This window comes from Leptonychotes weddellii, chromosome 11 (genome assembly GCF_054177405.1).
Source record: "Leptonychotes weddellii isolate Sample4059 chromosome 11, ASM5417740v2, whole genome shotgun sequence".
Classification (NCBI taxonomy): Eukaryota; Metazoa; Chordata; class Mammalia; order Carnivora; family Phocidae; genus Leptonychotes; species Leptonychotes weddellii.
The window spans coordinates 81,863,474-81,879,155 of NC_138379.1; the positions used below are offsets into that span (position 1 = coordinate 81,863,474).

At 50.6% G+C, this 15,682-nt stretch overlaps 1 protein-coding gene across 1 annotated transcript; it reads left to right on the forward strand.

The window, feature by feature from the left end:
* Window positions 1-11,924: 11,924 nt before the first annotated feature.
* TREH (trehalase) lies at window positions 11,925-15,602 on the forward strand (the record flags this gene model as incomplete). The annotated part of the gene is given in 14 exon segments (XM_081797358.1): window positions 11,925-12,047; window positions 12,184-12,226; window positions 12,229-12,322; window positions 12,404-12,491; window positions 13,071-13,171; window positions 13,297-13,389; window positions 13,517-13,630; window positions 13,740-13,806; window positions 13,808-13,869; window positions 14,082-14,131; window positions 14,252-14,446; window positions 14,983-15,141; window positions 15,144-15,196; window positions 15,471-15,602. Coding segments are annotated over 14 exon segments (1,365 nt in total), but the record flags the coding sequence as incomplete, so codon positions are not given.
* Window positions 15,603-15,682: the final 80 nt, after the last annotated feature.

The following is a 15,682-nucleotide window of genomic DNA, read 5'->3' on the forward strand; positions in this document are numbered from 1 at the left end:
AGAAAGTATCTTCTCCAACCGTAATGGAGTGAAGCTAGTAATAAATAACAGAAGGAAAACTGGAAAATGTGGAAATTGACACACTTTTAAGCAACCAAAGAGTCAAAGAAGAAATCACAAAGAAGGGAAATTAGAAAATACTTACAGATGAATGAAAACAAGGAGACAACATACCAAAATTTATGGGATGCAGCAAAGGCAGTTCTCAGAGGGAAATTTACAGGAGCAAGTGTCTACATTACAAAAGATCTTAAATCAATAACCGTCTTTATACCTTGGGAAATTAGAGGAAAGCAAGCTAAACCCAAAGCTAGCAGAAGAGTAAAGAAAGATTGAGCATAAGGAAATAATATGGAGAATAGAAAAGAGAAAAATCAAATCAAAAGTTGTTTCTTTGGGAAAAAATCAAGAAAATAGATCTTTATTTTTAAATTTCTCTTTTTCGATTTTATTTACTTATTTGACAGAAAGTACAAGCAGAGGGAGCAGCAGAGGGAAAGGGAGAAGCAGACTCTGCACTGAGCAGGGAGCCCAATCCGGGGCTCGATCCCAGGACCCTGAGATCATGACCTGAGTGGAAGGCAGACGCTTAACTGAACCACCCAGGCGCCCCAAGAAAATAGATCTTTAGCTATGGAAAAAAATTGACAAAGGCAAAAGAAGGTACAAATAACTAAAATCAGAAATGAAAATGGTGGGGCGCCTGGGTGGCTCAGTCATTAAGCATCTGCCTTCCGCTCAGGTCACGATCCCGGGGTCCTGGGATCGAGCCCCACATCAGGCTCCCTGCTCAGCGGGAAGCCTGCTTCTCCCTCTCCCACTCCTCCTGCTTGTGTTTCTGCTCTTCCTCTCTCTGTCAGATAAATAAAATCTTTGAAAGAAAGAAAGAGAAAGAAAAAGAAAGGAAGAAAGAAAATGGAGACACTACTACAGACCTTACAAAAATAGAGAAAACTGAGAACATTGGATAACCACTACAAAATGCACAAATTCCTAGGAACGCACAAATTATCCAAACTGATGCAAGAAGAAATAGAAAATCTCAACAGATTTATAACGAGATTATAATCAAAAACCACCCAACAATGAAAACTCCACGTGATGGTTAATTTTATATATCAGCTTGGCTAGGCCAAGGTAACACAATTTTTTTTTTTTTTAAGATTTTATTTATTTATTTGACAGAGGGAGACAGTGAGAGTCAGAGTCAGAGGAGGAGTGTTCTTTTATAGAGGAAAGAAGGAAGTTGAGAGGGGCAGTTTGGAGTGAAACTCCATTCCAAATAGAGCAAGAATTTGTGGTTGTAGTGACTTTTTATTGGCTGAGCTGTGGTGGTTCTCACTGGCTGGGTTGCTGGGTAAAGAGAAAAACCTTTCCTTCTGCTGGGATATGGAAAATTAGCTTTGAAGAGTGGTACCTCTGTGAGCATGCCTCCTTCAGGACTTCCCAACTATATTTTGAAACGAGATTTTCCTTTATTCATTTCATACCCTCCATATTGTGAGTGGACCTCATCCGATCAGTTGAAGTCCTTAACAGAAAAACACTGACCTCCTCAGAAGACGAGGGAATTCTGCCCAACAGACTGCCTTTAGACCTCTCTGGGTCTCCAGCCTGCTGACCTAGTTTGCAGATTTTGGACTTGCGAACCTCCACAATCACATAAGCAAAAATTTAAAGATAACTCTCAGTCTCTGTCTCCACACACACTAATTCTATTGTATCTGTTTCTCTGGAGAATCCTAATACAGTCGAAGACCAACATCTTCATTGGCCAACTCTACCACACGTCTAAAGAAGAGTCAAAGGGGCGCCTGGGTGGCTCAGTTCGTTAAGCATCCTCGGCTCAGGGTCTTGGGATCAAGCCTTCAGTGGGGAGCCTGCTTCTCCCTCTCGCTCTGCCTCTCCCCTCCACTTGTTCTCTTTCTCAAATAAATAAAATAAAAAATGATAAAAATAGAGTTAACACCAGTCCTTTTCAAACTCTTCCAAAATAGGATGAAACACTTCCTAACACCTCCTATGAAGCCAACAATACCTGATGCTTATGCTATATAAAGATCTCACAAGAAAATTACAGTCCGTTATCTTCTTTGTATGTGATGCAAAAATCCTCAACAAAATACTAGCAAACCAAATCCAATGGCATAGTAAAAGAGTTACACACCATGCAAGTGAGATTTATCCTAAGAATGCAAGAATGGCTCAACATAAGAAAATCAGTGTAATGCACTGCATTAATAGAACAAAGGAAAAAAATCTTCTACATGATTATTGATGCAGAAAAGGTATTTGACTAAACCCAGCACTTCCATGACAAAAACATTCTAAAAACTAGCAATAAAAGGGAAGTTCTTCAGAGCAATTTAGGGAATTTATGAAGAACTCACATGTAGTATCACAATGGTGAAAGACTGGAAGCTTTCTCTTTAAAATTAGGAATGAGACAAGGATGTCTACACCGTACCGGAAGTTCTAGCTGAAGCAACAGGACCAAAAAAAACAAAGAAAAGGTCAAATTGGAAAGGAAGAATTTATCTATTCACAGATGACATGATTCTATATGTAGAAAATCCCAAAAGATCCACAGGAAAGCTGGGTCTGATAAATAGATTCAGCAAAGCTGCAGGCAGAAGATTAATACTCAAAAATCAGTTGCATTTCTATATACCTGCCAAGAACAATCTGAAAAGGAAATTTAAGAAGCCATCACATGTGCAAACATCTAATAAATAAAATACCTAGGAATGAACTTATCCAAGGAGATGAAAGACTTCTACACTGAATACTGCAAAAGTCACAGAAGGACACAAATTGTGTGATTCCACTTACATGAAGTATCAAGACTAGGTAAATTCATAGACATGGAAGGTGGAATAGTGGTTTCCAGGGGCCATGGGGAGAGAGGACTGAGGACTTACTGCTTGATGTTATAGGATGTATCTTTGGGATGGTAAAAGTTTTGATGGGGTGCCTGGGTGCTGCAGTCGGTTAAGCATCCATCTGACTCTTGCTTTCAGCTCAGGTTGTGATCTCAGGGTAGTGAGATTGAGCCCCTCATCAGGCTCCGTTCTCAGTAGAGCCTTCTTAGGATTCTCTCTTCTTCTCCCTCTGCCCCTCCCACTTGTGTACGTGCACTCCCCCCCCAAAAAAATCTTTTTTTTTTTTTTTAAGATTATTTATTTATTGACAGCAAGAGCAGACACACAAGCAGGGGCAGTGGGAGAGGGAGAAGCAGACTTCCCCCTGAGCAGGGAGCCCGATGCGGGGCTCGATCTCAGGACCCTGGGATCATGACCCAAGCGGAAGGCAGACACTTAATGACTGAGCTACACAGGCGCCCCTAAAATAAATCTTTTTTAAAAACATTTTGAAAATAGGGGCGCCTGGGTGGCTCAGTCGGTTGAGCGACTGCCTTCGGCTCAGGTCATGATCCCGGAGTCCCGGGATCGAGTCCCGCATCGGGCTCCCTGCTCGGCGGGGAGTCTGCTTCTCCCTCTGACCCTCCCCCCTCTCATGTGCTCTCTCTCTCTCATTCTCTCTGTCAAATAATAAATAAAATCTTTAAAAAAAAAAAAACATTTTGAAAATAAATAGTAGTGATAGTTGGGAAATACTATGAATATAATGTAAATTGAATTCTGTAATTTAAAATGAATGAAATGGCAGATTTTATGTGATATCTATTTAACCACAAGAAACATTTTTAAAAAAAGAAGGAAGGATGCTCATGGATCAAAAGAACAAATATTGTTAAAATGTCTATGTAACCAAGAGCAATCTACACATTCAGTGCAATCCCTATCAAAATACCATCAACAGTTTTCACAGAGCTGGAACAAATAATTCTAAAATTTGTATGGAACCAGAAAAGACCCTGAGTAGCCAGAGGAATGTTGAAAAAGAAAAGCAAAGCTGGTGGCATCACAATTCTGGACTTCCAGCTCTATTACAAAGTTGTAATCATCGAGACAGTATGGTATTGGCATAAAACAAACACATAGATCAATGGAATAGACTAGAAACCCCAGAAATGAACCCTCAACTCTATGGTCAATTAACCTTTGACAAAGCAGGAAAGAAAATGCAATGGAAAAAAAGTCTCTTCAACCAGTGGTATTGGGAGGTTTGGAAAGCCACATGCAGAAGAATGAAACTGGACCATTTCCTTACATCACACACAAAAATAGACTCAAAATGGATGAAAGACCTGAATGTGAGACAGGAATCCATCAGAATCCTAGAGAACACAGGCAGCACCCTCTTTGACCTTGGCCGCAGCAACTTCTTGGTAGACACGTCTCCAAGGCAAGGGAAACAAAAGTAAAAATGAACTAGTGGGACTTCATCAAGACAAAAAGCTTTTACACAGCAAAGGAAACAGTCGACAAAACCAAAGGACAACCGACAGAATGGGAGAAGATATTTGCAAATGTCTTACCAGAAAAAGAGCTAGTATCCAAGATGTATAAAGAGCTTATCAAACTCAACACCCAAAGAACATGAAGAAAGGGGCAGAAGACATGAACAGACATTTCTCCAAAGAATACATCCAAATGGCCAACAGACACATGGAAAAATGCTCAACATCACTCATCATCAAGGAAATACAAATCAAAACCACAATGAGATACCACCTCACACCAGTCAGAATGGCTAAAATTAACTCAGGAAACAACAGATGTTGGCCAGGATGCGGAGAAAGGGGAACCCTCCTACACTGTTGGTGGGAATGCAAGCTGGTGCAGCCATTCTGGAAAACAGTATGGAGGTTCCTTAGAAAGTTAAAAATAGAGCTACCCTATGATCCAGCAATTGCACTACTGGGTATTTACCCAAAGGATACAAACATAGTGACTCAGAGAGGCACCTGCACCCCAGTGTTTAGCAGCAATGTCCACAACAGCTGAATGATGGAAAGAGCCCAGATGTCTATTGACAGATAAATGGATAAAGAAGATACCGTATGCGTGTACACACACACATATATACATACAATGGAATATTAGTCATCAAAAAATGAAATCTTACCATTTGCAATGATGTGGATGGAACTGGAGGGTATTATGCTAAGCAAAATAAGAGAGACAATTACATGATTTCGTTCATATGTGGAATTTAAGAAACAAAACAGGATCATATAAAGATTTTATTTATTTGAGAGAGAGCACACGAGCCCATGGGTTAGGGGGTGCAGAATGAGAGGGAGCTGCAGGCTCCGTGCTGAGCAGGGAGCCCGACTCGGGGCTCAATCCCAGGACCCTGATGTCAGGACTGAGCTGAAGTCACATGCTTAACCAACTGAGCCACCCAGGCACCCCAAGATAGAAGATAAGCTTAAAATCTGAAACACCCATAATATCTTGGGTGATGTTGGAGAAATGATCTAAGAGGGAGGGCAGTGCCCGGAAGAGTTCCATAATGCAGTGGGAATGGTTTATGCAGGAGCAGACTATGGGGGGGAATGTAGAGTTAACGCAGGTAGACTCTGTTCCTTAGAACTGACTTTGGAACCACCTGAGGAGTGCTGGATTCTATTGCCACATGGACGGTGCCCTATAAACAACTCTTGATGGACCAACAAAGAGCTGCTTTGTTCATGGATGGTTGTTCCAAGGTGAACACGCTGCACTGGAAGGCTGCCGCTATGACCAGAGATGATAATACCAGGGGCGCCTGGGTGGCTCAGTCGGTTAAGCAGCGACCTTGATTTCAGCTCAGGTCATGATCTCAGGGTTGTGAGATCGAGCCCCGCGTCAGGCTCAGCCTGGAGTCTGCTTGTTTCTCTGTTCCTCCCTCTACTCCTCCCTCTGCTCGTGCTCACTCACTCTCTCAAATAAATAAATAAAATCTAAAAAAAACCCCAAAACAAAAAACACCAAATCAGCTCGGTGGGCTGAACTCATACTATTTGCTACCGTGTTTGGGTTTTTATCTACTCTTGGCGGCCACCATCCTGGCCATATGGTCAGGCAGAAGGACAATGGGAGAGTGGTCTATAGAAACATCACCCATGTGTGGCACAGTCCTGTGGAAGTTATTGTGAATTTGAGGAGTTCATTAAAGTAGAACACGTTGGTGCCCATCAGAAGAACCCCCTTCCTAGATCGGAAAGTAGAGCCAGCAAGTGTGTTCACGTGAGGATGCCACGTGGGGTCGTGAACCGATGGGATGTTGGGAGGTGGGCCGGATCTAGATGCATGGCCCTTGCGCCCCCTGAGGCACAAAATGCCAATAAGCTGTTCTGTCAACAAAAGAGACGGGCTACCGGGCAGGTTCCCTGGGGGAAAGGACACACATGGAGCTGGCCGGTGAGACCCCGGCGGGAGCCCGCACTCTGCGCTAGGTGTCGCTATAAATGCTCAAAATACTGTCATAGGACCAGACCAGAAGATACCGCACCGATTTGGACCACTGAGTTACATTTTTCCAGGGAACTCACTTTCATCCTCCGAGCCATGGTTCGATAGAGAGCTGGAATGGACCATTAAAACATTGGCTGTCTGAAACGGGGAGATCCAGACAAGCAGGGCTGGCCGACGCAGCTTCACCAGCATGCACTCACACTCACCGTGAGGGGCTCCCGGGAGGGTCCCTCCTGGATAGGTTGCTCCGCTTTTCTGGGAGAATCTAGGCAAGAGGAGGCTGGTATGACCATGGGGTTCTTCCCACGTGGGAGGAAGACGATGGTACGACTGTACTTTTTTCTTTCTCCCCCACATCACTTCACCCTTTTTTCCCTGCCTGATACAGAGGTGCCAGGCCCAAGTCCGCAGCCACACGTGTCAGAAGCAGGGAGGACTCCTAGGTAAGAGCGTGGACCTCTACCCTTACACTGCTGTGTCTGAATCCTAAGAGCCAGATGCAGTGCGGTGCGCCTTTGCCCCGTCTGGCTAAATGGGGTCACTGAAAGCGGCTGTATTCAAGCCTCACTCAGGCCTAGGGGTAGGAATGGCCCGCTCGAAGTGAGCGCACGTGATAGCACTCTGCGTGAGCGGAGGGGACCGCGGGGAGGCTCTCTAGACTAGCGTTGCTGCTGCAGTCTGGACCAGCAGCCGAACGCAAGGTCCTTTCCAAAGCTGGAAAAGCTTGGATGTAAATGGAGAGAAGGAGAAATAGTAGCTGAAGGTAGAGAGGTGAATACATGGACTAATAATAATGTAGTGGGAGAAATCCACTGTTACATTAACACTTTAAAAGAGGCTCAGAACAAGAAGGGATGCTGCCTCTTAGTTTCAGATGCCTGAAAGGGTGAATGTATGTACTGCCAAGACCTCTCCGGCTTTGGAGCCGACCAGAGTAAACAGAAGCCTGCAAACCTGAGTGGCCTCGTCCGGAGACGTTCTGGTCAGATGATGCTCACTAGACTAATTGTGACTGTAGGAGACTCTAGTAATTCTGACTTTCTTTTTCCACTTTATATCTGCCGTAGTGCGAGATGGTAATACACTGGCGTTGTTTAGAGAATAATTTTTTTTAAGATTTTATTTATTTGTCAGAGAGCATAAGCAGGGGGAGCGGCAGGCAGAGGGAGAGGGAGAAGCAGGCTCCTCACCGAGCAGAGAGCCCGATGCGGAGCTCGATCCCAGGACCTTGGGATCATGACCTGAGCTGAAGGCAGATGCTTAACAACTGAGCCACCCAGGTGACCCCTGAGGAGGTTTTAACTCCACCTCCGAACATATGCAGGCATGAATATCGGTATTATCACATGGCTTATTTACATAAGGTGGTTGAATCATACCGCTAATACCAGTATTAGACCATATCCTGGTATGGTCATAGTACAATGGAGTTCCATTACAGAACAAACTGGAAGAGTTAGAGAGGTATTCTCCGTAGACTCAAACCTTGCCCTTATACCAAATATTATTATGGACAGGCGTCATTACAGGTAGCCGTGATTTTATTATTTATTACAACAAATTATGATTTGTTATTTCTGGGTTCTGAGACAGTTGGAGGGAAAGCTAGTCACCCTGTCTCAGCTCACAGCCTGGCACAGAGACTGGTCTCCTTTTTGTGCTGTTCGTAGCAGGGCCCACCTCCTTCCTGGGGGAGGACACAAGTGGTATTCAGAATAGTTCTGTCCCTGCTGATTGTACGACAGGGTGTGTCTTCTTATCTGTTTCCGGAGCAAGGGCAGTCGTAGTCGGGCTCAAGTACATGTGTCCACAGTACGTGGTTTGCAGGTCTAGAAGATTCCCACAGGCATGGCTCTTGAGCCTCAGTAGCTAGTATGGAAGGCCATTGCCTCATGGCTACTTTGCCTTCTTTCAGCATTAAAATAGTCAAGAGGCTCTGTTGGCTGAGGGTGCAGGCCCCCTTCCGGTGCTGGGCCCCGGCATCAGCCAGCCTTCTCTGTTGCCTTGGCCTGATGCATTTCACTAAAGCCTCATTATCCAGCCTGACTCCCAGCCTTTACTTTCCCCCTGGAAGAGAACTCCTAATCTGCTTATTCTAGCTAATATTTTTTCCTCTGAATGCCTCTCCTCATTAAAAGCAAATTCAGTTTGTTCCACAATGGGGGACCTGTCTCCCCCAAAGCCCCCCCTTTTTTTTGAGAGAGAGAGCACATGGGAGAAAGGCAGAGGCAGAGGGAGAGAGAATTTTTTTTTTTTAAAGATTTTATTTATTTATTTGAGACAGAGAATGAGATAGAGCATGAGAGGGTCAGAGGGAGAAGCAGACTCCCTGCCGAGCAGGGAGCACGATGTGGGACTCGATCCCGGGACTCCAGGATCATGACCTGAGCCGAAGGCAGTCGCTTAACCAACTGAGCCACCCAGGCGCCCGGGAGAGAGAATCTTAAGCAGGCTCCAGGCTCAGTGCAGAGCTCAACACAGGGCTCGATCTCATGACCCTGAGATCATGACTTGAGCTGAAATCAAGAGTCGGACGCTTAACTGTCTGAGCCACCCAGCCACCCCCCAGCCCTCTTATGTCTCATGGTCCAGTGTTGTTTCCAATAGGTACTAAAAGCCCGAATGCCATTGGGAGACATGTTTGGTACCCAGAAATGGGGGTCCCCCATACTAAGCTGAGATAAGTGGTAGTCACGCCTAGGTGCAATTTATTGTGAGGTATGCTGTGAGGCCTCCCATAGCCTTCCTCATCTCAGGATGGGGTTATTCCCCATGGGAATTTGGATAGACTATACGATGCCTACTGCTTTCATCCAACAAGAAACCCATTTTTTTCTGTTCTGTTTAATAGCTTTCTATTCACAAAGACGGGTGATCTGTGTTTGTGCGTACAGCACACTGCATATGCTGCTATATTTTGTCCATTAAAATTGGGGGACTTTATTTTTTAAGCAGGCTCCACGTCTAGCATGGAGCCCAGCTTGGGGCTTGAACTCATGACTCTGAGACCAAGACTTGAGCTGGGATCAAGAGTCAGATGCTTGGGGCGCTTGGGTGGCTCAGTTGGGTGGTCATGAGATTGAGCCCCACCACATCGGGCTCTGTGCTCAGCATGGAGTCTGCTTGAGATTCTCCCTCTCCCTCTGCCCCCTCCCTGCACTCGCGCTTGCTTGCTTGCTGTCTCTAAAAAAAAAAAAAAAAAAAAAGATGCTCAACTGGCTGAGCCACCCAAAATCAGGGGCCTTTCTATAAGTATTTGATTTTCAAGGTTTATAGCTGTATACAGGGCAATTCATCTGCCAAGACTTGGAGACCACCCAGTCCAAAGACCCAGTGGGGAGTAGTTTCAGGAAATTCCTTCCCAGATGACACCCTTCATAGTAGGTGTAATCTAAAAACTTGAAAGACGCTGGCCCGTCACTCGGGTCACCTTCAGTCGTCAGCAGTTACTCTAGCTCAGCGTCATATCCTGAGACCAGAATGTCTCCCAGAGCGACTCCGGCCCTGTTTGCTGGCTTCCATCAACGTTGTCAGGTTCCAAAGGCAGGCTGGGCAGGGCAGGGCAGGCGCAGGGCCCCACCGTTCCAGGCATCCCCTGCGATTGTGCTAAGGACCGAGGTAACCTCTCGCTCCCTCCAGGCACTCGTGGCGTGCCAGGCTGCCCGTTTCCCTTGAATACCTGCCTGTTCATCTCTTTGCCCTCAGCTGCCTTTCTCCTCTCTGTGTGGCACTGATTTTCACTCCACTCTTCCTCCTTTGGAAGGGATGTTGGCTTTAGCCACTGCTCTCGTCTAGCTCGCCGGCAGCACAACCAGCCTTGTGAGGGCCGTAGAAGATAGAGTTACACAGCCCCGAATGGGGGGCTGTTCCCGCCACTGAGCAATACAGCCCCATTCACTGTGAGCCCCCACTTAGCCCCATGGGGCGTGGGCACAACCCAACCCATCAGGATTTGAAAAGAGAGCTACGGTCTCTTACTTACGGACCATTCATGCTTCCGACACCACAGTGGCAGGTCGGGTCCTAGTGGGCTCAAGGTCAGTGCAGATGATGTGGGAAAGAATTGTAGAGTCCTGCCATCAGCCTCTCATATCCCCCAGAAAAGCGGACGAATCTATCCCGTGGGGACCCTCCTTTGGCCCCCACCCCATGCTGAGTGTGAGCACATGCTTGTGACGCTGTGTAAGCCTGCCCTTCGTGCTTTTCTCTCTCCCTGTTTCAGACCACAGATGTGTCAGTTGCCTGTTCCGGTTCTGTATCAGGCCAGCACTCGGAGGGTGACACGTTACACGCTGTGTCCATTTGACACGTCTCTTGGCCCATTGTGGGAACCATGGCTGACCCAAGTGGCACAGTATCTTCTGTTCCAACAGAGTATTTTAAGCATATTCGTCTACAGTCAGGAATGCAAAGCTACTTTAACGGGCCCCTTGAATTTCCGGAGTGATTTCCTGAGGCTCATGCCCCATGCGAGCCTCCCCTTTCCTAGTCCAGTTTTTCCCTTCCCCTGAGTCCGTAAACACCCCAACACGGGCGCCTGGGTGGCTCAGCCGGTTAAGTGTGCGACTCTTGATTTCGGCTCAGGTCATGATCTCAGGGTTGTGGGTTTAAGCCCCGTGTTGGACCCCATGCTGGGCATGGAGTCTACTTAAAAGCAACATAGGAGCTTTTCACATTCAGTGTTTCCATCACTGCAAGGGAAAGAGCATGCAGTTTAGCCCACCGAGCTGACCTGTTCTTACATTCTTCAGAGATTGCCATCAGTTGGTCAGAGTGCAGTAGCCTTCCAGACGAGATACTGTCTGTCCGCCTTGGCATTGCCGTCGGCGGCCAAGCAGCTTTCTGTTGGTCGTGGGGAGCCGCCACAGGGCTCCTCCCGCGACTCCTCGGGAGCTTCCCGCAGCCCGGCGGGAGAGAGGCCACCTGCCCGTGTGGTGCCCGTGTAGCGCTTCCTGTGTAAACCCTTCCCACGTATGAAGGAACTCTCTGGGGCACCGCCTTCTTCATCAGAGACATCACTCAGGACACGGTCGGTACTTCCGGTCACAGGAAGATCTGTCCTCCAGGCAGAAGGAGGTTTCCATAAACGCCCAATAGCGGGCTGGTAACTGTCTCCCGAATGATGCATATCCCACACCGCATGTGCAAATTCCCTGGCCCGAGGTCTCAGCAGTCGCCCCCCCATCTCAGCAGTCGCCCCTGGGGGTAACTTGCGGGCTTTTGCCTGAAGCCCTCTGGTCGGTTTCGCCCAGGGCCGCTGTACAGAGTCGGTCCCACCCCCTCTGATGTGTCATTGATTCAAGTGGTCCTCTCCTTTTGTCCACTGGGTGTCCACTCTGCCAAATTACCAACCAGTGTGGGCTTGGGCCCTTGTTTAAATCCTTTATTGCCGAGGGCGCTCCTCGTTCTCTCAGCGGGGTATGTCTCCAGCACCCACACATCCGTACCACACAAGGGCGCGCACATTCCCCGGGCCCACTGACAGCCCCAGGCCAGGGAACGTGCCCAGACTCGAGCCTTTCTTCTTCCCTAACGGTGGTGACCTGACCTGCCCCCCTCCCCGACACTGTCCGCAGCCAGATTTACTGCCACGGGGAGCTCCTGCACCAAATGCAGATGGCCAAGCTCTACCGGGATGACAAGCAGTTTGTGGACATGCCACTGTCCTTGGCTCCAGGTGAGGCACAGGGGGGCCCCACCTCCTAAAGCTTCTGCACCAAAGATGACAGAGGGCAAGACGAGGCAGAGAGGGGCCTCCATCAGGGAGGGGCTCCTGGGGTCCACCTGACCCCTCCTTGCCGCCTGGACCCCCGACCAGGTTCTGCAGCACTTTGGTGAGCTGGCCGCCTCCCACAACCCAAGCATCCTCCGCAGCAGCCGCAGGCTTTCGTCCAAGAGCACTACCAGGCCATGGGGCAGGAGCTGCAGTCCTGGACTCCTGAGGACTGGAAGGACAGGTAGCTCCTGGACAGGAAACAGGAGCAGGCCCTTCAGACAGGCCTGCCTGCCTAAACCCTGTGCGGTCAGCGTTCTTCCAGTCCCCGGTTCCTGCAGAAGATCTCAGACCCCAAGCTGCGAGCCTGGGCAGGGCAGCTCCACCAGCTCTGGAAGAAACTGGGAAAGAAGGTATCCACTCCTGGGTCTCAGCCCAGGGGATGGAGCTGGGAGAGGGGGATGCCAGCTTGGGGCCCCATTGCCCTTAGAGCACAGACTGGGACGCACTTTCTAAGAAGACAGCCCCCCACATGCTGGGTCCTTGAATGGAGCTCTCTAAGAAGAATTTCTGGAAGGGGAGAAGGGAATGCCTACTTCTAACTTCTCACCTCCTCCCTGAAGCCCTCACCATCCTCCCCCACCCCCACCTGCCACCTCCAGGCTGCCCACCTAGGCTCTCTCTTCCGGGAGCTAATCAGGTCAGGACTGGATGGTGGCAGCAGAGATGAGGGAAGGGGAGTGGAGGAAACGGTCCCCCTACCTGGTCCTGATACTGGCCGCCGCTTGGTGAGCCCCTGCCAGGGCCAGGCTGAGTTAGCAGGGACTCCAGAGGCCGGCCTGTGGGGCCGAGCAGACCTGGCTTGCGGCAGCTCCGGCCTTGACCAAAGCCACACGGCTGACCAGCCGCAGAGCCAGAACTCCTGCACCGGCCGCCAGGGCCTCCACACGGCGGGGCCTGTGGGCTCCCTGTGCTCTCCGTCCCGACTGCAGGTGAGGCCAGAGGTCCTCAGCCAGCCGGAGCAGTTCTCTCTCATCTACTCGGCACACCCCTTCAGCGTGCCTGGCGGGCGCCTGGTGGAGTTCTACTGCTGGTGAGCGGCTGGGGCTGCAGGGCGGGAGTCGGGGAGCCCGGGGCCAGCAGGCTGTCCCGGGCAGAGGGGGGCACCCTGACTGGCCCGGGTGCCCAGGCCGGTGCGTGAGCTGTCCGTTTCCCCAGGGACTCCTACTGGGTGATGGAGGGGCTGCTCCTCTCTGAGATGCCCGGGATGGTGAAGGGCATGCTGCACAACTTCCTGGACCTGGTGCAGATGTAAGGGGGGGCGGGCCCCTCAAGGCTGGGGCGGAGAAGGGGGTGCTAAGGGCTTGGTGCCGGATTGGCCTTGGCCTTGGCCTTCGCCGCTGGGCAGACGCACCTCAGCCCGCGTCCCTCCTGGCAGCTACGGACACGTCCCCAACAGGGCCCGCGTGTATTACCTGCAGCCGAGCCAGCCCCCCCTCCTGACTCTCACGATGGACCGCTACGTGACCCACACCGACACCGCCTTCCTCCGGTGGGCCCCCCGGCCCCCCTGCTGCCCCGCAGGCCGCCCTACCTGGGACCTCCCAGGGTGGGACTGAGGGGCCGTGCCTGGGCTGCCGCGGTGCCTGGCTCCACCCCAGGGACAACATCGGGAGCCTAGCCTTGGAATTGGACTTCTGGGTGAAGAACAGGACCATCTCTGTGAGCTCGGGGGAGGGGGGGTGAGAGCTACGTCCTGAATCACTATGCTGTCCCTTATGGGGGACCCAGGTAAGGAGCCGCCTGCCAACCTCTCAGTCTCTCGTGATTCACTCTGGTCTGAGGGCCATGACTTAGCCCTGCCTCTCAGATGCTGATACTGAAAGCCCTGGGCAATCCAGGGCCCACGAAGGGCAATCCAAGGGCAGTTGGAGCAACATGGCTTAGCCTCCAGCTTGCACTTAGAGGCTCCTAGTGCCAGGATGCCCATTTTCCTCTTCCAGGCCAGAGTCTTACAGCAAAGATACTGAGCTGGCAGACACGTTGCCAGAAGGTGAGCAATAACAAGGTCAGGGATCGGGGTGGGGCTGAGAGCCTGGTGTTGGGTGTCGAGCCCTGGCCCTCCCTGCCACCCCCCACCCCCACCCCGTCTCCTGCTGCTTTGTCCTCACAGGGGACCAGGAGGCTCTGTGGGCTGAGCTCAAGGCTGGGGCTGAGTCTGGATGGGACTTCTCTTCATGGTGGCTTGTCGGAGGCCCAGACCCTACATCGCTCAGCAGCATCCGCACCAGCAAATTCGTGCCTGTTGACCTCAATGCCTTCCTGTGCCAGGCAGAGGAGCTGATGAGCAACTTCTACTCCAGACTGGGTGAGCCAGCAGGAGGAGCGGCTTGGGTCCTGCTTCAGCCTTGGCCGTGGAGCTGGAAGTAGGACCCTGAATGAAGGGCCTCCAGCCTCCTAGCCCACTCCGTACCTCACCCCTAGGGCAAGAGTACGCATGGAGCCCACTCTCCACTCACCCTCCCTTTCTTACTGGGAGGGACTCCTAGGGTCTATGAGAGGACACCTGAGTCCACACATTCAAACTCCCTCCATTCTCTCTCCCCAAACAATTGCCCTCGGACCTGTCGGAGCTAGGGAAATACACACAGCCAGTGCCCTCCTAGGACGGGCCCGGGAGCAGGCCAGTGCAGGTCCTGAGAGCCCTATAGGGCCATGGCTCAGGAACTCCTAGATCCTAGAGGCCGGAAATGTGGGCTCCAGGTCTGCATGACCCCTTGGTGTCAGGACTTCTAGCCCTTGGGGAGGACAACAGGAGGCGGCCAAGGTTGACCTCTTTCTGGAAGGCATGGGACCCAAGGTCAGGCACCTCGGTTGCTCAGCCTAAAGACAGTGTCACCCCAGGGAACGACATCCAAGCCACAAAGTACAGAAATCTGTCGCAACAGCGTTTGGCTGCCATGAGAGCCATCCTGTGGGATGAAGAGAAAGGGGCCTGGTTTGACTATGACCTTGAGAACGGAAAGAAGAACCTAGAGTTTTACCCATCCAACCTCACTCCTCTCCGGTCTGTTTCTCTGACCCAGACGCTGTGGACAAGGCCCTAAAGTATTTGGAGGTGAGGGGGGCAGCAGAGCAGGCTGGTATACTGGGGGCAGGACCACCTGCTCTCTCCCTGAGTCTGAACTAGGGACCTCTGGTAAGTGGCAGCCACCCCCTCCTGTCCCACCCCTGGGTCTGAGCCTGCGGGTCCCGCTGGAGCCACCAGGGGGCAACTGTGAGCCAAGAGGACAAAGGCCAGGAAGGGGGACATCTGGCTTGAGGAGGGCCCAGCCTCTTGGCTCCTCATCCAGCCCCCACCCACAGCCCTAGAAATGTCTGGAACCTTCTAGGACAGCCAGATCTTGACCTACGAGTACGGGATCCCGACCTCTCCCCAGAAAACAGGCCAGCAGTGGGGCTTGCCCAATGCCTGGGCCCCCCTGCAGGACCTGGTCATCAAAGGTAGGGAATAGGGAGGTGGGGATGGGGCATATCCCAGGGCCTTTCCCCATTGCATCTGGAGGGTCGGCCTCCTGGTGCTGGGGAGGTGTGAACAAAGCAC